General features: G+C 49.8%; 1 protein-coding gene across 3 annotated transcripts in view; it reads right to left on the reverse strand.

Annotated features, from left to right (window-relative positions):
* The window catches only part of Phc2 (polyhomeotic homolog 2), a 104,582-nt gene that overhangs the window by 22,980 nt on the left and 59,864 nt on the right, over nucleotides 1-21,738 (reverse strand). For 2 of the 3 annotated variants that reach the window (XM_041652142.1, XM_041652141.1), the window contains 2 exons: nucleotides 9,478-9,881; nucleotides 9,059-9,224 (listed from right to left, as the gene is read on the reverse strand). In XM_041652142.1, coding sequence (XP_041508076.1) covers nucleotides 9,059-9,224; nucleotides 9,478-9,881 — 570 coding nt within the window. Of the gene's footprint in view, nucleotides 1-3,944; nucleotides 4,124-9,058; nucleotides 9,225-9,477; nucleotides 9,882-21,738 lie in introns of those variants that run through there. The other variant, XM_041652143.1, reaches the window with a different exon arrangement.

The following is a 21,738-nucleotide window of genomic DNA, read 5'->3' on the forward strand; positions in this document are numbered from 1 at the left end:
ACATTGAAATGGGAAACCCAGCCTCTCTAACATCTGGATTCACCTCAGAACACTGGCAAGCTGTAGTTAGCATCAACTTCTTTAGCAGATGCAGAAACAGTATTGTTTTTGGATTCACTTCAACTAAAATGCTTGGAAATTGAAAGACAGGGAAACCAAGGCCCCTTTCACTACCATGGTCTGGGAAGGGGGTTACAAAGTTTACGAAGGGGCCTATGTAGTGTTATAATCCTAGAGTGAGAAGAATCTAAATTATGTTGCTTCTGACTATACTACTATTTTCTAAAACTAATAATTCTGGGAGATGGCTCAGTCTGTAAAATGTTTGTTCCATGAGTTTAGACTCCTAGCACCCATATAAAAAGCCAGACATGGGGGTACCTGCCTAGAACTCCAGTGCTAAGGGGTAGGGACAGGAGGAGATCTTTAGGGCTTTCTAGCCAACCAATCCAGCCAATCTTCAGTTTAGTTAGTGAGACAATGTATCAAAGAATAAGGACCAGCCTGATAAAGGCAGACAAATACACACATGCACACACATTAACACATATACACACATACCTTCCCTAGTAATTTTATATTGTATGACTCTTGGTTAACTGTAAAAAGTGCACATTTGAGGGACTGGAAAGATGGCTCACCGATTAAGAGCACTTGTTCCTGTAGAGGACCTAGGTTTGGCTCTCAGAATCTACATGGCAGGCAACTCACAACCATCTGTAACTCCAGTTCCAGGGGATCTGATGCCCTTCTCTGTCCCCCTATAGGCACCAGGCATGTATGTGGTGACTATATAAACATGCAGGCAAAACACACATACACAGAAAATTAAATCTAAAAATTTTCAAAAATAGCTCATTTCTTGATCATGTAAGTTATATTCTATTTTGTTACCAATAAGAGAAAAAAGTCTAAAATTAATTAAGAATATTAGGCAAATGGCTTTTTGCCTAGCAATTCCTCAAGTATCTATGTTGTGAAGTAGAATTAAAGACAGTTTACCTCTGAATATCTTTACATATACCAAACCAGGATTCTGATGTAGCTAGGAACTCACAATGAAAAATTTAAATGTCAATTCTTAAAATGAAAGCTACATCTATTTAATGTACAGATTAAATTTATCCTAAGTGCCACTTTTTTTTTTAACAGAAAGCATGCTACCAGCCTTTTCCGACGGTGACTCATGTAGTTTGCACCACTCCACACTGACAGTTAAATCACAAATCCGTGCGCTTTCAGGCCTCTCTAGCTTGAGGGGAGGCCAGCTCTGCATCACTGAATCATGGAGAGGTTTCTGTTGCTAATACAAAGGCCCTAGCAGAGTGCTCAGAGCACCTGGCTATCCTAGACAGTGGAAGGCTCACACTAATCCTCGCTTCAAGACAGTCTCCTAAGAAGTACCAAGAACAACACTTTTGAGATTTTCCCCAACTACTGCAAACTATCACCTTCATTATCCCACTGCCAAGAGGCAGAAGACAAAGGAAGAAACGGCCATTTAAGATGACTCTCTACCTTCCCTCACAAAATCCTCTGTGTGTGTGGGAGATCAAATACCGGACAGCTGGAAGGACTTCAGTACAGACCAGATTCACTCAAGCATGACTACTTTCATATCAACATGTAGGAGGGCCAGAATCACCACCCAGTTCCCTAGTTTTTAACTTTGCTTTGGCTTGCTGGAAGGACTGACTCAGGCGACAGGTGAGCTTCTCTGGGGAAGGAAGCAGACCTAAAGGGCCACCTCTTTATATGTGATCACAACAGGAAAAGGAAGAGACAGAAAAGTGGCTCCCCTGCGATATTCCCTAGCACAGACAAAAAACTCCTAATTCTTAGTGATTGTTTTCCCTGTGTGTGTCTCCCTAAAAAAGACAACCTCAGGGAGACAGACGAGCAAGGAAGAACGTGAGGCTACAGACAAGAACATTTCAATTTTCAAATCTCCCCTCTATCCTTCTCCAATTTATTCCCTCTGCTTCCAAAAAAATCAGAACTCAAAGATCCAGAGCATGTGAGACAGGAAATGAGTAAGGCAGGAAAGAGGATGTGGGCTAAAAAGGAGTGGATTCTGGGGCTGAGCCAGAGCAAATAGGCAGCCCAGGTCAAGGAGGGGGGTCCTCTCGGCAGAAAACACAATCTCAGGGTCAATCAGCTTAGACTCAAGTCAATGGCAGACTTAGAACAAAACACCGTCCTGAGAGGTTGTAGTCCCCACAGGAGTGTGCAGAGCACAGAGACCTGCCTGGAGACCTGCAGCCAGAGCACTGCTCCTGCCACAGAAGGAAGGGGCTAGCATTTTCCTCTTCACTGCTTGGAAAGGAAACAGTATGTAGGAAGCCCACTTGGCAGAGGTAAATTAAAAACTCAATCAGGGCAAAGGGGAAAGTGGAAAGGGCCTAAGGCCATGGGTTCCATTACCAGCGCCAAAAACAATCACCCAGAAAAGTGCAAAGGGCTAGGAGGCGGCTACAGGATAAAATACCGACATTCACTGTGCCCACAGCCACGTTCCAGGGACAGGAGGAGGGGGTGTAAAGAGGTACTCCTGAGCCCCTCCAGAATCGCAGCACAGGGGACTAAGAAACTACCCATTTAGGCTTCAGGGGAAAAAAAAGACATCTGTTCTCTGTGGTATAGAAAGGCAAGCCTGGAAACAACTTGGGTGAGCAGGGAAGCAGAACTCAAGTTACAGTGCCAGGAGACAGCAGGTGCCAAAAGAGCACCACTCCCCATCTGCTGGACCCTTGGTGAAACAAGCCACCCCCGGAGGAAGCCAAGCATCCCCACCTCGCTGGGGCTGGCACTTAGGAGCAGAAATGAGCCAACGAGCAGTGGGTAAAAGTGTGAAGATTCCCAAACAATCTGGATGCCATCTTTTATTGAACTGTCTGTGGGGCCCAGCACCGTGTTTTACATAAAGCAGGGGCCTGGTAAAATGTGCTAAACTGAACTGAACGAGACCAGAGCTGCTCAGCTGCGGGGCTATCAGAAGATTCAAGATGAAATCTCTTGCCTTGAAGACTATGATGTTAATAAACTACTTCCTATTTTCCAGGTAAAATGATGGAACTCACTACACCTTGGTGACCCAAATCTAAACATTAGCCAAGGGGCGGCCCGACAGGTCTGCAGTTCTCAATGGAAATAAAAGCTGGGGAAAATAGGGGTGGGGAGGAGAGGGAGAGAGGGTGAAAGGGAGAAAGAGAGAGAGAGAGAGAGAGAGAGAGAGAGAAATACAAGAACAAGGAACAATTCCCTGGCTTCATTAACCTGTAATGTTCACACTGACCTAGAAATCCTAGCAGTTCTAACATTTGGGTTGACTCAGGAGGGGTTAGGAAAATCCCAGGTGAATGATAATTGGATTAACCAGTAAAGCCCCAGGGCCAAATGGCTGGAAGAGGCCAGGACAGTGGGGTCTGCTACAGCCAAAGTGACATTACTTTCTAAACCCGAAATTGAGAGCTCAGGCTGGCAATGAGACGGACTAGTTTAAATTGGGGCCGTCCTGGGGAAAACTGCGGACACACGAGGATTTAGGTCGGTACTTCACTTCAAGAGATCCTCTGGGCCTAATATGCTAATGGAGGGATTAAGGATCAAGGTTGGGAAAAGTCTTAGGGGGAAGCTGTCATTGATTGGTAAAGCAGGAATGAGAAGAGTGAGCTCAGGAGACAGAGCTGGAAACTAGGCCGGCTAGGTCTGGCGTGAGAAGGAAAGTTGATGGGGAACTGTTAGTATTAAGCTAGCGAAACCTTGCGGCAGCTAAGGAGGGGGAGGGTCTCACTGTCACAAACTGGCACCCGACGAGGGAGTCGGGACTTAGGCGTTCTGGAGGCAACTTCACGGGTTCGCATCCTCCCTCTTTCTGGACGTCAATTTAAACAGACGCTCACAGATTCCGGATTTAACGTAAGGAGCCCGCAGATGCAGCATACCTTCGTTTGGCACGAGAGGGTGAGAAAACGCTCTTCTAAACATGGAAGAGGACAATCACAAAACAGCTTGTCCTTTCCCATCAATACAAGTCCCCGCGGGGCGCGGGAGGCCCGGAGCGGGAGCAGAGGCCGGCGGGGCTGGGAGCGGAGGCGGCTCGGGCCCTCCCCGGAGGCCAAGCGCGGCGGCGCAGCCCAGAGGCCTCCGCGAGGCCTAGGGCGACGCCCGTTCCTGGCACGGCGCGATCCCTCCCCGCGGCAGCACTGACCTGTCCGGGGCCCGGCCGGGCCTGACCGGGCGGGGCCTACACAGCCCCTCGGCCCGGCGCCGCCTGGAGCGGGGGCCCGGGCGGGCCGCGTCCTCTGCGCCGGGAGCCTCCGAGCCGGGGCCCGGGGCTGCCGCGGCGCATCCGACCGCAGGGCCCGACGGCCTGGACAAAGGGTGCGGGGCGCGGGGCCGGGCGGCGGGCAGGCGGGCGGCGACCGAGCTACAGCGAGCGCTCGAGGGCTGCGGCGCCGCGGAGACAATGCGGCGCGTCCGGGCCGGCTCCCGGGCCGCCTCCGCCGGGGCGGGGCGAGGGCGGGGCGAGGCGGCGCGGGGCGGGGCGGCAGCCGACGCGGCCCGCGCGCTTCCTTTGTGCGCCCGAGCCCAACCCCGCGTCCTCCGGAAGGCTCGGAGGCGTCCGGCGCGGGGCCCCTGGGGACCCGTGGCCTGTGACCCCCGCCCCGGTGGCTCACTGTGGGGTCTCGGAGGCGAGTCTTAATGATTGAGGGTTAGTGCGTGTCAGGGCGAAGTGCACGCACCCTCTCCCTTATTGTCCACAATAACTCTCCAAGTGGTCATTATCCTCCCCACTGGGAGCGAGGATCAGAGGTGAAGTAATGACCAAAGGGACCCAGTCCTACCTCCATAAAAGGCGTAATCCCTACCGCCAGGTTTAATGTGAGGGTTAACTGATTTACAAATTGCCTGCAGTGCCTGGTGCACAGTGGGAGCCCAATAAATGTTAGTTTTCTTTCCCAAACACACAGTTTTAACTTGAACTGTCCCGGCGAGCTACCTTCATGCAAACAGGCGGGCTAGGAGCCCTGGGGGTATGCGCTCATGAGAAAGGCACCATTCTCAAAGAGTAACTAACTGCAGGATGGACCCAATGACTCCCCACTCCCGACTTCTCTCTAGTCTCAGTATTTTCCCGTCCATTGGTTTTCTTCATTCATACCTTCTCCACCACACTCTGTCTTTCCTTCTGCTCCGGCTTCACTTTGCCCATGGTTTCTAGTTCCTGCTTGCTTCCCTCCCGCTCCTCACTCCTCGTCTTTCTCCTTTACTTTCCAAACTTTCAAACTTCCTTTGCAGTAGAATTCACATTCCCCTTGCTCTCACACATTTGATTTTAAAAAGGAAGATGACAAGGCACTGGACACTCAACTTCTGCCCTCCGCCTTAACTGTCCTACCAGAAAGGCCTTGTCCCTGACACTATGAGCCCAAGTCCCACCCATACTTCAAGGTCGAAAGGCTAGCAGTTGGCAGACTTCTGAAAGGGGCCACAGAGGAAATACCTTAGACCTTGTAGGCCATATGGTCCCTGCCCCAGCTGCTCCAGCCTACTGTTGCTGAAGTTGAGAGCTGCTGTCATGGGTAAGTGAGCGTGGCTGTGTTCCCAGAGCTTCATTGTGAACACGGACATCTGAATCTCATGTATTTCCTCACATGGAGAGATAATATTGTTCATTACAGCTGCTGTTAACTTGCGAGGCTGTATGAACACTGGCAATGCAATGGATGTAGCCTGGGAGCTATAGTTTGCCAATCCCTGCTTTGTAGCAATGCCATTTCCACTCTGAAATCTAGCCTGATAATCTCCACCTGGCACCAACAGTGCCCTCTGTAACGTGGAAAGCATTACCTAGGGGCCTCTTGCGGCGTTTATCAAATTGTAGCTGGCATTGTAGTTTCCTGTGTGTTCATCTTCCCCAACAGATGCTGGGTTCCTTGATGGTAGGGAGCAGTCCTTATTTCTCTGGGCCTTACCATACAACCCACAGGGCTTTGTCCCCGAGTGGACATTCAAACCTCCGTAGTCCATGCAACTGTCTAAGGCTCGGGTGGCCAGCAGCGGCCGCCACTAAACAAAGGTCATTCTTTTTGGAAGATGAGAACCTCAAGAACAGGATGCTTGTCTTATGCTTATGGCCTTGCTTGGATTTCAGAAACTGTTGCGAGCCTTATGGACCAAATAGAAAAAGGAAGGCAAACGCCAGCTGATTTAGGAGTTGTTGGATAACTGTCCCTCAGCAAAGACTGTTGGGTACCAGCATTCCGGAAACGCTGCCTGGCTCCTCAGGCGGATCCTACGCGGCACTTCCATCAGCAAACTGGTAAAAGAACGCGTATTTCGGAAAGACCTGGACTTCTTCTTCCTGAGTTCGTTTGACCCTTCTAGAATAGAGAGCAGGTAGTGCTTATTCCTGCAGCTCACCTGTAGCCAAGTGGTAGTGAGGCATTAGCATAATGAATGAATAACAGAATTCAGATGCAAGAGATCCCTGCTCCTCCACTGACTCTGCACCTTAGGGTCCTGTCCTCATCTTTAAAATGAAGATAATGAAGTTCTGACCCCCAAGGGCAATTACCAGGATTTAGGGAGGAAATCTCTGAGAAGGCTGGCGGAAAAAGCTCAAGGATAGTTTAGTGAACCAATGACAGTCTCTGGAACTGTGAGCTAAATTCACACAAGATCACTGAACGGACATAAGTCATTGTACGTTGGTTCAAAATATAAATAGTACAAGTTGGAGACCAAGGAGACCTAGTCAGACAACAACTCCTGTCAAAGAAACCTCAAAAGTACAAGCAAAACAAGCCATCTTCCTGGAGTCTAGTTGGCACAACACTCTGACCCATCAGAGCTGTTCCCACTGGATGGAGGAATGAAGGTGTGGCCTCGTGTGTCTGGCCTAATGGGGTGGTGTGTGAGGGAACTGCCACATTTGGGGCTAGAACCAGAGTACTGTCCTTCAACAGCCCTGTAACCTGGGGCCGCTCCTTCTTGGTTTCTGTCCCTACTTCTAGAATGAAGAGGATGATGATACTTATCTCTCAGGGCTATCATGAGTGAGTAAAGGACTGTGTGTGTGTAGTTTTTCTGAGACAGGGTTTCCTTGTGTAACAGTCCTGGCTGTCCCGGAACTAGCTCTGTAGACCAGGCTGGCCTTGAACTCACAGAGATCCGCCTGCCTCTGCCTCCCGAATGCTGGGATTAAAGATGTGGCTCGCCACTACCCCTCTGAGATGGTAGCTTTGGTATTAATATTTTTAATTTGGGGAGTTCCACTTTGAGAGAATCAATGAAAAGGTAGAACACACAGAGAGAAGATGATTAGAAACATGGAAGTGGGGATCTGACATGTCATGGAGGGAAATCAAAGAACTCTCAGGTCTTTCAATGTCCCCCCACCCCCAGAGTTGGGACAAACTTCTACAAACACTATGAGATGGACTCTCAAATTTGCAAGACAGGCTCACAGCCAACGATGCTAAGTTCCAGAACAGCAGGTTCTGACTTAATTAGAAGAGGGGTTTTCTGATAATTAGAGTGCGTTCTATAAGGGTTGGGATGGAATGCAGGGTCTCAGACACACTGGGTAAGTGTTCCATCACAGAGCCACACCGCATGTCAGGAGACATTTTCCCAAAGATTATAGCAGGGCAGGAGCCATTTTCCCAAAGATTCTAGCATGGACTATTGTCCTAAGGATGTTTGCGGGGAGCCCCACACCCAACTATCTTGAGAACTATTTGTTAGCGGAACTCACCCCACACCCAACGATCTCAAGAGCTATTTGTTAGTGGTACCCATCCCACATTCCAACTATCTAGAGAATTGTTTGTGGTTGGAATCACAAAAGGAACGATTCCAACTTGCATAGAGAACACTTGTGACCAGTGCTTCCCCCGCAAGGTCCCTTCTTGCCCTTACCATGCCCCTGCCCCCACCCCAAGCCAAATTCCTCATTCAAGGGCTATATAAACCACAACCACTTCACTAATAAAGTGAGACCTTGATAACAGAATTTTGCGTGGTTTCTCCCTCCCGCCCACGTCTTTTTCAGATAGCACCTCTTTGGGACCTTGGAACAACTGACCTGCTGGGCGGGTTTACAACCTCAGACCCAGGACCCCTTAGCAGGAGTCTCTCGTCCTTGCCAGCCCACGAAAAGGAAGTGAATGACCTCCATCCGTCTTTCCATTTCCTAGTGTTCATTGTCCATATTCTTTGGCTTCCTTTTTCCTTGCTCCAACCCTCATTCCTTATAAGACTATTTAACTTCTCCTACCTTGTATATTTTTTTTTATTTCCAAATATTTCTCCTTTCAAATCTTCAGTTTCTGAGCTCTTCCCTCTTGCTTCTCCCACCGCTACTCTCAGCACACACTTAGCATTGTGGTTGGAGCTGCCTCCCTGAGCTGTCAACAGTTCTTGGCTCAGAGTGGCTCTGAGATCTAGGGCCAAGATCACCGTGCAGCCTGGCAGAGAAGAAGGCCAGCAAATGGATCACTACAGAGGGTGGAGGTACCACCGTGGCTCTCCCACCAGGGCAGAGTGCTCCAGCAGAGTGTCCTAAAGCTCAGGTCATGGGAAATGTACTTGTCACTCAGATGGATAGATGGAGACCCCAGAGATGAGCACAGTTCTCTCAAGGATGTTCTCTACAAGATGAGCTCATTCCGAGTCTCCTTCTGGCTCTCCTCGAAGGAATGTCCCTTCTCTTGGAGACTCTGCAGTCCTCTGGCCATGATTAATCTCAAGAACTCCCTCTGACACCTTTGCTGTCAGCTTGGCCCACATATATGCAGCATTCAAAAAACCAATGGCAAAAGAGCTGCAGAACCTGACTCTTTCCCTACTCTGATCCTCTTGCTTTTCTATCTTCTGGGCTATCTTTCTTTGTCCCTGACCCATGCCTTTACTTCCCCTGTCTTCAGCTACAAAGATGTTGTGTTGCTTCATTATGTTTCTGGTAGTTTACCTCCCCTCCTAGATGCCAAGGGAAAGGAACCAGGAAGTGGCAGGGCAAGCTGACGTCCCCCCTTCCCCCAACACTTCATACCGTGAGCTGGGCACTGCTGGATGTTGGGACTCTTGGGTACAGGCAGACCACCAGGCATGGCAGCGATGATGGCTTGCTGGTGTGGGGATGGGCCTGGCTGAGTCACGGGCACAGTCTTCTCCCCTGGTACCACTTCCTTCCAATCATCAGGAGCACACTGCTGGGGCTGTTAGGGGGCAGGGCAGAGATGAGTTTCCTGAATCGCTTCTGCAATCTTGGACACTACCCTGGTTCCTGTGGCGCTCGGGCAACAGGCAAAGATGTAAAGATTCAGTTATCCTAAGTCGGAGAGAGCCCTTTCATCTTGGGATGTGCAGAGACAATCTCAACCATCAGCCTAGTCTGAATTACCCGTGTCAGAACTACAGGACTGCTTGAGTTACGGCCTCCCCACTGTTCCCTGATATCAGCCTACTTACCACTGGAGAAGCAGGCTGCAACTGTAAGATCACAGCTGAGGTGTGCTGGAACCTTCGCTGAGGGACATGGGTCACACTCTCAGGATGTCCGTTCTGAGACCCAGTGTCTGGTGTGGGAAGGTGGCATTGCTGACTGCTTCCTGGCTTGTGCAGATGGGCAGCAGGACACTGGAGTGGCAGGACAGACGGAACTGGGCCCAGAGGCATGGCATTGTCTTCTGGGCTGGACTGTAAGGCCAGGCTTGGGGAGACTGGTGCAAGCTGGGGTTGGGACTGGACTTGGGGCGCAGGCCGTGGTGACTGTAGCTGCTGTGGCTGTGGCTGCTGCTGAATCACAAACTGAGGCTGTGGGTGTTTTGATGACGGCTGCGGGAGGAGCTGGTGTGGCTGCAGTTGAGCATACGCTGCGGGAGGAAAGCCAGGTTAGACAGGATGGCCATCCTCACCTACCGTGGCCCTTGCACACAGTTTCCCAAGCCCAGGGCTTCCTGTTTCCTTCTCTGTTTTCCTTCACATGGAGACTAGCTTGGCCAGCGCCAGAGCCTGGAAGCCTGAACACCTCTCTCTTCTTGCTTTTGATCTTTTCCAGGTGAGGACCCTCACCTTACTACCATGGTGCTTTTACACAGAACTCAACCTAGGCCCTAACCGTACATATCATAAACAAGTCAGTTTATTGTCCTGACCTGGAGTTCCCATATGCTGCCACTTTTCTTCCTCCCATTTTAACCAGGCTGGCTCTTTGAGGCAGGCATCTGGTATGTGTTGGTGTGGGTGTGTGCTGATGTGAGGATGTGCACATGTAGGTACATGCGCATGTGTGCATGCCTGTGTGGTGAGGCAGAATCCATGCCAGGTGTCTTCCTTGATCATCGGAGAGCTTACTGTCTTTTGAGACAGGGTCTCCAAGCCCCGGCACTTGCCTTTTTTTTTTTTTTTTTTAGTGGGGGTGCTGGGAATCCTGAATCAGGTGCTCATGTTTGCATAACTGACTGAGCTGTCTACCCTACCCCAAGGTTTTTTGTTTTTGTTTTTTTTTTTTGTAGTCTCTGTTGTGTTTTTAGCTTCTGCCTTATAGATAGCAATGACCCAGGAAATCCAATTCAGAGTGTAAATCCTCTACCTGGCAAGCATCCAGGCCAGCTCAGAATGTGAGCAGGTCAGCTGAATCTGTCCTACATAGATGCTACCTTCCACAACGAAGCCCGTAGCCAGAGAGCTGAGAGAGGAGGTATGCCAGGCAGACATAGAGGGCCACAGCTGGACACTCACAGCCAAATTTATACAAATGCATAAGGATAAACAGATTTCAGGTTCAAGTTATCATGTACAAAGAACCCTGAGACTCAGAAACCATCAAGGTTTCAAACTGAGTTAGGGGAGGTATGTTCTTTCTTTAATTTTCCCTCTCTTCATGCAAGTTTTTAACTGTCATCACAGCCCCACATGGAATTCCAAGCAGGCTGCCAACAGGAATAAAGAAAGAACAGAAACAAGAGACACCAGGAGCAAAAGCAGAAAGGGCCTCAGGGACCGAGTTAACAAGGCTGGCACAGCAGGATCTGGTGGACGACAATGAGTGATGAACCAAGAAACTTGGAGATCAGTGTGGATTTAAGGGGGATGTACTGGATTTAAGGGGCTTGAGGGGATGGAGGAAACTGCACAGACACCACCAGCAAGCATTTGGGGGATTATAAGCAGTTGGTGACTCCAGGCTAAGCCCGGCCTCCCGCTTTCTCATTGGATAGACCCGAGTCTAACAACCAGAAAGGACTGTTCATCAGGCATAAAGAATACTCTTGGTAAGAAGCCTGGGAGGTGCGGAGGGGCCATCAGGCTCCAATGACTAGAATGAGCTGTGGATAAGATGCTGGCCAGAGTCACTCCAGAGGCTGCTGTCTGGAGGAGAGCTGGAGACGGACCAGGTCTGGGAAGCTAAGGGATGATGATCTGCCATCTGTTGCTGTAAGACCCAAGACAAGGGCTATTTCCTTCCAGTGTGTTTCTGTGCAGTAGAGGTCTGGTCTAGGAGATCACACAGGCCTTCCAGCTCTATGTCTTGGCGGAAAACATTAGGAAAATGGTTTTAAAATCCAGGATTTATTGTGGCTGGGAAGATGGCCCAATGGGGGAATTGCCTGCTGTGCACGTATGAGCATCAGAGTTGGGATTCCTTGTGCTCACATAAACGTCAGGGGAGGGTTGGGGTGGCAGCTCCCAGCACTCGGGAGGTGGATTCAAGGGGTTCCAGGAGCAAACTGCCTAGATAGTCAAACTGGCAAACTTGGGGTTCGAATGAGAAATCAGTCTCAGTATATAATGTGAAGAGTGACTGAAAAAGACAGCTCTGGTTTACACCCACGCCCACACAGGAATATTCACATGAATCAAAAAAATCAGGATTTTTGAGGCTGGAAAAACAAGAATGAAGTGGGGAAACGGTTCTGATACTAAAAGACATAAGGAATGCAGTTGGGAGATTAAGAGCACAGTTAGTGCCTGGGCAGGAGAGATGTGCTTTTGATTTTGCCTGAGCTCCCATCGTGATTTATTGTCTCACCACAGACCTGAAGCAGTAAATTCAGCCAGCCATGGACTAGAACCTGCAGAGATGGGAGCCAAGGAGAACCCTTTGTTTTGGAGAGCTGATGAATGCAGCCGTGTGTTATAGCGCTAGCACACCAAGAAACTTGGAAAGGGAACTGTTGGCTGCCTGGCCCCTGTCCTGGGATCCTCCTCTAGCCTACCCTCCCTCCAAACTGTGGCACTCCTGTGAAACTGTCACAGGACAAAGGACGCCATATCTGCCCAGGCTGGGATGGAAGCTCAGAAGGGAGAGTGAGTGCCCAGATCAAAGGAGGCAAAGGTATTTGGGGGAAGTGTGCATCATTAATCTGCCGGGGCTAAGAAGATGCAAAGACCACGGTTTAACTGCAGCGTTATCCTGGGTCAGAAACCCTTTTGTTCAGCATATTGCAGGAACTTTCTACTTAGTCTTTCTGATTCGGGTTTCTTCCTGCTGTGATCCATCTTATGGACAGAGTTCTAATGAATCTCTTCAGTGCACAGATACAACCCCTGACTCCAAAGCCACAAGGGCTCCCCTTTGTCCAGTTGTCCAAAGCCCTGGCATTCGATATCTCTTTGTAGCCTAAACCAATTTTTTATTTGGGATTATAGCAAATAATCCCAAGCAGCCTCTGCTGTTTCCTGTGAAGCATTGGTACCTTTTGATCTGGGTACCGACTGAGCCCTAGTCATCCTCCTCCAAGCTGTACGGTTGCCAGTCTTCTTCCTAGCTCTGTACCACCACTGAGGCTGCTCTGCTCTGCAGTGTACTCAGAGAAGCAGCCTGCTGAATGTCACTGGGAGATCTAGCACCCAGATACTTGGGTTTGGGTGCCAGCTCTGCCATTTATGAGGTGTGTGACACTGGTTAGCTCCAGATCTCTGTGCTATCATCTTTAAAATAGGGTTCAACATGATGCCCATGCCATAGTTATTTTAGTAAATCACTCATCTCCGTGGTGGGCAGAATTTATGCAACCCACTTGTTTCCTCTAAGATAACTTGAATGTAGCAGATGCTCAGTCAGTGATGTGACTGACTGAATGGCAACCAAGTACAGGGCTCCATTTGTAGGCCCTGTTTCTCCCTCAACACTGGGTCTCTCCAGGCCCAAATTGTGAGTGACAGGTGTAATCTGTCAGCCCAGTGTGCTCTCCCTGGGAGCCCTGCACCTGTCCCGTCCTTGCTCATTAACTTCTTGGACTAACAACCTTCAGTAACCCTAAATGACCCGCTTGTGCCATAAATGGCATGCCGCTATGTGCCTTTGGGGCTCCCGCTGCAATGCTTTCAGCTGCTGGCACGAGCTCCTTCTGCTTCAGTGGCCTCTGGTTTCCGGGTTTCGGATCAGGCTCGGCTCCCGTTTTCTCTGTTTGTCAGAATCCTTAGCTATTGGTGCTTTCTCAGATGCTTCTTCTGTTAGATCCATTGTGAGGCAACACAGCCTTGTTTAAATATGCATCCCATCGATTCTTCAACATTAATCACCTTCCCCCGCTTTAGCATCTTCAAATAAGGATGCAGAGTAAAGCGAGGTCGACTGGATGACAGTGTGTTTCCTTCTAAGGGTCAACAAAGGTGCGACTTTCAATCACATGGCTCTTTGATGACACGGAATTTTGGGAAATAGTTTTATATACATCTGCCTTATCTTTCTAGCCAGACTGAATGCTTTTTGAGTTGAAGACATACCTTACTTACTGTTAGCTGAAAAGACAAGTTTTCATTTAATTTAAAAATGAATTTCTTTTACCTTCTGCATAGTCCAATAGAATATTCTACACCTTTATAGATGCTCAGAGACTACCTGCTGCCAATCATAGTAAGATCAGTTCCTCCCTGCCCTCTTTAAGGCCATCCCAATTCAATATGGGGCCGCTGAAGTCATGATACCAGAAGAAACCATACCCTGCTCCCTGCAGCCAGGATGCGACACATTTGTGAGAGGCAGATGCACAGAAATCTCCAAACCTGTGTAATTTCTTTCTAAGGACCTTCTGGGAAGTCCATCGCTTCTAAGAAACCCAACCGCTTGATTCCATGAGACACCAACCACAGCTCTGGAAAGTCTCACTAGATCTTTCTTTCATGGCATAGGGGCGTGGTGATGCTGGTGGCGGGTACAGGGACACACAAGCCCAAATAGCAAGCCTCGGTAGGGCCAGGACAGAGGAGAGACCTCTGGCGATGTTCTGCTTCCTGGCTTCTCTCCTGACCTTGCATGGCCTCCTTGCAATCCAACCAGGCCAATCCACAGCTTCCAAACCAGTTTGTTGGTACTGACAAGAGCGGTAAGGTCTCCTGGGCAGAAGGGGGCCTGTGAGGAGTCACTGACATGTCCCCTCACCCCTGGCTGTATCCACTGCCAAGATTTGTCAATGACAGGCTTCTGTTGATCTCAAGGCTCCAAGCATGCAGGGAAGTATTCACTACCCAGGAAGCTTCCCACTCCCGTCTGCAGGCTGGCACCTGCGCCTCACTTTTCTGATGTCCAGAATTTAAGATTGTGAAACCACATGATGAAGGTAAGATGCTCACGGGAGGCAGACAATGCATCTTTTTCTTAACCACTGCATTTCAAGATTTAGAAACTTAACCGAAACTTCTGACATCTGTTCACAGAGCAAGCAAGTACTATAGACTAAGCACATAGTCCCTAAACTGGAAATTCAGCAAAGAGCAGTCGGTAGTCTTGTGAGGTGGTTGCCAGGCAGTCCTCAAAACACTGTGCCTCATGGGGCTCACCAAAAAGTGCCCCTTAGGTGGAAAGCCTGTTTTTATACCTGGGTGTCTCATACAGGCGATTTCCTTTCCTTCCCCTCCCTTCTCAAACTGCTGCAGGCCAAGGCCTGGAGGGAACACACGAATGGGAACTGATGTTGTATTGCTTGAGGTATATCTGGAAGCCCAGTATCTCTACCTACTTGCGGAGTGGCACTCTCTGAACTAGATAAGGTGGCAGGCAGAAGCTCTCCGCTGCTTGGCAAACGCCGTGACAGAAGAGAAGTTCAGAACATGAAGGACACGAGCGTGAAGATTCAGCTTTGGAAGGCCACAGGCACCTTCCCAGAAGATGGGTTAGCACAATCCAGCCTTTGGAAGAGGATCAGCACTGGGGAGGCCTAGCCAGGCAACACCCAGGCACACGGCGGTGGGTGGGGGGAGCTGTGAGCAGCTCTGCATAGTCAAAACCCAGGGTATCTGTGGGAAGAGCCCCAAAAGACAGGCCCTCTCAGCATGGGGCGAACTGTGGTGGCCATACTGCTCATCTCCTGAGAGGCCTGTGTGACCCAGCTTTCAGGGAACAAGACTGAAGCACAGGCAGCTCCTCTCTGCGCGACACAGGGACACTCTTTTTAGATGGACCTTGTGTTCTGTTCCCTCCAGGCTTGGGTCAGCAGCAGTTTGCAGAGGGAGAAGAGGGAAGGACACCCCCCCCCCCCCGCCCACCGCAAGAGGGAATCAGATGAAAAACAGGATTGCCGCCAAGGGACACTTTTGGCAGGCCCCACGTCCTCAGGCCTCTTTGGCACCTATATGGTGAAACCACCAAATGCCCTGTGTACAAGTCACCTGGCTAAACAGCTTGGAGCATTAGAAGAAAACCTGGTGTTTTTGCCCCACCTACCCTTGGCAGAAGATGCACTGCAGGGTGGCTCCCGGCATGAGTTTTAGAGTCAGATTTGGGATGGAAATTTGGCTTTGCTACATATAAGCTATGAAGTCATAGGTAAATTGCTTAACCTCTTTGGACCTGGACTTCCTATTCTTCCAGTTTTGAGACATATCATATAGGGTAGGTATTAGTATCAAATAGAGTATTATATTTAAACCACACCAAAAATAATTACCCTTTTCTTTTTTCTTTCTCTTTCTTTCTTTTTTTCTTTTGCTCAATGCCATAGTAGATGCTAGGAAATGGTGGCTGTCCTTAAATATTCTCTGTTGCCGGGCAGTGGTGGCACACGCCTTTAATCCCAGCACTTGGGAGGCAGAGGCAGGCGGATCTCTGAGTTCGAGGCCAGCCTGGTCTACAAGAGCTAGTTCCAGGACAGGCTCCAAAACCACATAGAAACCCTGCCTCGAAAAAAAAGAAAGAAAGAAAAAACCCAAATATTCTCTGTTGTCTGTTTATTGCTTTGAATGTCTCAAATGCTTTTTATAGTTTTAATTTCATTTATTCCTAACAATGAGCCTATGAGCAGGGTTCTTATCTTACAAGCAAGAGCTGAGAGGAGTCACCAATGACGTTCCCCATGCAGAAGGCTTAGGCTTCTGAAGCTGACGGATAACGCATGGTTCTTGCATATGAAGGGTGCCCCAAGATGCCAAGGCTGAGCAGATGACATGCCAGCAAGCATACACGAGCACAGGAAGTCTATGAGCGCTCACCATGGACCGCTGAGAACTTTGAAAGGGACCCTGGAGGGCCAATGCAAAGGGTGTGCTACAGAGAGGGCAGGTGGCAAAGGTCCATGACAGATACACAGGTCAAGTCAGTCACGGGTGGGGGTGGGGAGAACAGACAAGAGTGTATTTGCTAGGCCGAAGCAGTCAGTCAGTATAAGAAATGCATTGTAAGCATGGCAGTTGGTATGCGGGTAGTGTGGCAGGGTCTCAAAGGTCCCATGGATACAGTTATCCCATTAGCATGTCACATAGTAGGTCCTACTGTGGAATAGTAGGTCCTACTATGGAAAGGGGCTTCTACATGGCCAGGAGGAAAGAAAAGACAATGTGAAGATATCTGAGAAGGAAGGAGACAACTGCATATAAGCAAAGACTGTGGGCAGCATGCCACCCGTCAACTGGCTTTGAGCAAAACAGAAAGTAGGTCCAGAAAATGAGGGTGTTGACCTGGGTGGTGCAGAGGGTACAGATGTCCATGGTGAGCGTTCTCTGTATGGCTCACTCTGGACTGGGGTGACCCTCAGTGCTGCTCAGGCAATTCTTCTGTTCCCTGCCTGAAAATTTCATTTTCAAAACAGCTCAGATTGTCACAACCTCTCATAGAATTTCAGCTCTTGTTCAGCTCCGTAACTCCCATGGTTTGGCATGGAGGTGGACACAAAAAGTGTCAATGAACATTTCTCGAGTTGAAGAGACAGATAAGAATGATTTGGGGGTGGCTGTTGATTATCCAGCAGAAGCCACGTCCTCTTCATTTGTGGAGTGGGATACTCATCACTGGGGTGAAAGGAGACACGTACATGCTGCGATTGGTTCTCTCTCTCTCTCTCTCTCTCTCTCTCTCTCTCTCTTTCTCTCTCTCCACACAGACACCCAGATATACACACATATGCAGGTACTTGTGTATGTACACAATCATGCCCACCCATGCAGTGAAGGGTGTTAAGCAAAGTGCACCCCCCCACACACACTGCTAACAGATGTGTTCTGGATTTTCCCTTCAGCCCAGGGAAAGAGTTCACAATCTAAATTTGGTCCTATAGTGGGCAGGTGAAAGAACTTTCAAGGCCAGTTCTATGATTTTAACATCCAAATCACTGACACTTGGGTCTGCAGCGGCACAGCAGGTCTACCTGCTCGCTTGGCTGGCTACTGCGTTCTTTCAGTGACAGTGTGACCATATAATTCGGCGGCTGCTTTGGGAGGAAAATACAGGACCCAAGAGTCCTTGAACCCGCAAGCGTCACTATGTCCAGCCTACCACAGATGGAAATCTCCCTCTGTGATAAAACAGTTCTGTGGCAGGCCTGCCCATCAGGAGACTCCTTCTCTGAGCCAAGGCCTGAGGCGGGTTGAGGAGACTGAACAAAGGCCTGGCATCTGGAGCTACGACTGAAAGGGATGCAGGATCTGCAGAGACCAACAACTCCCCTCTATAACTGCACACCTCTCTTTGCCTGTAGCTTCCTCCTCACATCTGGGCCTGAGTGTTACCTAGAGCCCAGAGTTTGTTATCTAGAATGAGGACTCAAGGGACCAAGCCTCCTAGCTAGAGCCGTGGCCAGGCTCCTTTAGGTATTGGCTGCCCCAGGGTCTGGGCCCCTGGGACCCTCTGCCCTCCACGCTCCCGTCCTCCCAGCCCTAAAAAGGGCAGGGCCAGACCCTTTGCCTTCCCTTCCAAGGCCCAACATCTTAGGCTTTGCTCTCCTGCCCTGCCTCCCCTCCCCCATTCACCCTCTTTCAGGGCATAAGGGACCTTTTCTATTTGCACAGCCTAAAGAAGCTGGTTGCCAAGGTGACAGGAGCAGGAACAGCAGGGAGCTTGCCATGGGGGAGGGGCTTTGCCCCCAAACAGCTGTCAATGGGAGCAGTCCCAGCTGGGGCAGGAGGGCTTGCCTCTCTGGAGGAAACACCCCCAGGGAAGATACATTCCTCTTTGCTACTCTGCCCCCCCACCCCCAGTCTCCACTGCCTACCTTCCTCCTGGGGCAGCTAGCCAGCCAGCTATAAAAAAATGCTCCGGTGTACAAAATACACTGCTCGCAGCGCTCTCCCCCTCCAGCGTACAGGGCTCTCTCACAAGCACAAGCATGCCTCTCCCTCATTTGCCCCTTCCTCATGGCCGCACAGTGGGTTGGCTGGGCAGAAGGCCAGCAGTCACCTCTGCCTGAGGAACTGTGTAGTCTGACAGGTGCCGCTCTGCTCTGCCCCCCACCCCCATCAGGTTTAAAGAATTATTTCAGTCTTTTTGTTCCACAGGCCCAGAGAGGCCCAGTGGCTTCTAAGCCTCCCCCAGCTGCCTTCCTTTTGGGAGGTGGGAGTGGAGGGTGGAGAGGCTTGTGAAGGGGAGGGGGCGGAAGAGAAAGGAAGAATGGGCCAGACAGTGGGAGGCAGGAACAATGCCAAGCCCACTGATGTGTGTCTCTGGGGACAGGGTCTTTGTGTCCCTCAGCACACAGCTTTTCCACGGAAGGTTCTGTGGGGGCCACTGGCCTCCGCTCGGCATCACAGCCCACACTGTCAGGCTCCATCACACCCAGGCCTGTGACCCACAAAGCCTGCCATTCCCTGTCCTTTACCTGTCCAGGGCTCAAGAACAGAGAGCTGGCCACTTTGCTCTACAGATCCCAGTCTTAGAACCAACCCATAGGCTCTCTGAGCTTGGCATTGGGGAGAGAAAGGCAAGGAGGCACCGGATCACGGAAAGAACCCAGGGTGGCACTTGATGTCTTGTGTGGAGCTGAGGGCAGTGGCTGTGGAGTGGGAGCCAACCCACGCTGACCACCTGAGTGACTTCAAGGGCTATACAGAGTAAGTTTTTGGGGAAACCTCCCGGGTCTCAGCTTTCCCATCTCCAGTACCGAGAAAGGGCTCCCCTAAATAAAGGTAGAGAGAAGTGGCATGCACAAACTGCCTGGCATGTTCTCCACCACAGGACAGATGGTCCCGGAGGATCTGTCCTCTCTCTCTGTCCAAACTTCCTAGAGATCCCAGAGATGCCAGCAGCCTCCAGAGATCCTTAAGAACTTCCTTGTTTCAAACAACCCTTAGAATTTGGGGCTGGTTTTTCAATTTAGGGAGAAGCTACACTTGGCCTGGGCAGGAATGGGATTCCCAAGGTCCTGGGTCCGGAGATTGCTCCAGCTCTGGAACTTAGAAGGGGGGCTTTGACCTTCCCTCCCCTCAAGGCTCAGGGATCCTTTTGGGAAAGGAGGCAGAGAGATTGTTAGAGCCAGAGGTGATGGTTATAATTCCAAGGAAACAGTGTCTTCTAGACACAACAGAGCTGATATGTATATGAACTCACAAAGACTGTGGTAACACGCGCAGGCCTGCACAGGGTCAAGCCAGACAGGGGCCTAGTGAGCAGAGGGGAAAATGACTTGGGCCCCCACCCTGAACCAAGAAGCAACTATACCCGAGAGCAAAGGAAGCACCAGTTTTCTTCAGTGGAATTTCACTGGGTATATTAACCACTCTTTAGGATAGGTCCCATGTCCCAGATTTGTTGGCCAACACAAAACAAAGTCGATGGTATTTTTGTAGAATTTTTATCTCATTTTGCTTTGTTTGGGCATTGTTTTTTTTTTTTTTTGTCTTATTGGTCTTTAGTGTATATATTTTGATTTCCGTTTTTGACATGTGTTTCTTGTTTTGCTTTTGGTTTTGTTTGCTTGGATTTTCTTGTTTGTTTTTTTGAGAGAGAGAAAAAAAAGAAGTTGGGTGGGTTGGAGGTGGGTGGGGAGGATCTGGGAGCAATTTGGGGAGGGGAAGAGATGATCAATATGTTGTACAAAAAAAATTTTCAGTAAGAATTTTTTTTAAATGTAGTTAAAATTCAAAAGAGGAGGAGGTGTTTGCTCCCGCTGCAGAAGCAGCCTGCCTCAGCTGCCGAGGAGGTCGTCATCACTGTCAGCTGCTCTAGGCACCCCTTCAAAGTGTCTGTCAGGCACAGCTCACTCTCTTGCTTCTCTTGCCTTTCTGTCTCTTGTTCCTCTTCCCTGTTCTGTCTGTCTGTCTGCCTGCCTCACTCATGTCCCTTCTCTGGCACTGCCTTTTGCTCTGCCCCTCCCCCAATAAGCCTCTTGCACTAACTCTGTTGTGTGGTGTGTTTGCTTAGTGGCACACCTTGGCAGAGCCCGCCAAAAGGCATCCATTTGCCTTTCTTTTTTTTTTTTTTTGGGGGGTTTTTCGAGACAGGGTTTCTCTGTGGCTTTGGAGCCTGTCCTGGAACTAGCTCTGTAGACCAGGCTGGTCTCGAACTCACAGAGATCCGCCTGTCTCTGCCTCAACTTGCCTTTCTTTTTAAAAAAAAATACTTTTAGGAGGAGTTTTGGGGCCCTAGTTCCACCCTAATGTTCTCAGCATTTGTGGCTCCCCTTAGTCTGACCCCACCAGAATCTCAGTTTCTTTTTCCATCAAAGAACAAGACTGGGGTGGTCTGGGAAAAGGCAGTGCCAGACAGGAGGAAGACTGGGAACCGTGGACCTCTGTAGGGGGCGCCCTCCTCAGCTCAGCCAGGACCTATGCAAGGCAGTTATGCTGTCCTTTGTCCTGGGTGACTTCTGAAGTCTCTGAAGGGTGGAGAAATGACTGGCACTGCTGTGGTTGGCCCGAGCTTCTGTCTGCCCGCCTGGGATGCCCACCCCTACTTGATCCTCTGGGCTACTGCGACTCATGCTTCAAGACCCAGGTGCCAGTGGGGCATGCTGGCGCATACCTGTAACCCAGTACTCGTGAGGCTGGCATTGAAAGATCAAATGTTCCAGGCTGGCCTGGGCTTACATAAAAAGACTCAGGTGCTGCTTTGCCTGAGAGACAGCCTCAGACCCATCCAGGCTGGCAGTGAGTAGCTGCCTGCCGTGCCTACACTGGATTAAAAACCTGAATGGATTTGCTCGTGGATCTGCCTCCCTCCTTTTAACTGCATTCTCTGTTATGTAAGAAATCATACTTTGACCTATTTTTTTCTTTCCTTTTTGGTGACAGCGGGGATCAAAGCCAGGGTCTCACATATTCTAGATAAGTGTCGTACCACCAAATGACACCCTAGTCCTACCCACCTTGGTTTTAATCTAGTAACACATTCTCAAGAAAAACTCAAAGGCCAAGTGGATTCTATTGGATTCTAAGTGGTGTGGGTGAGGACGAGGGACAGTGGCTTTCTCAAGGAGTTGACCACAAGGACTGTCTTTAATCCAAGTGCTGTGGTCCCTGCTATATTTGTTCCTGTGGTCAATAGTTTGCTCCTGTTCCTTAGACTGGAAAGTCTGCTTCCAG

The sequence above is a fragment of the Microtus oregoni genome, unplaced genomic scaffold, assembly GCF_018167655.1.
Source record: "Microtus oregoni isolate MIOR12 unplaced genomic scaffold, Mior012 000005F_ref0000423, whole genome shotgun sequence".
In the NCBI taxonomy this organism is placed as follows: Eukaryota; Metazoa; Chordata; class Mammalia; order Rodentia; family Cricetidae; genus Microtus; species Microtus oregoni.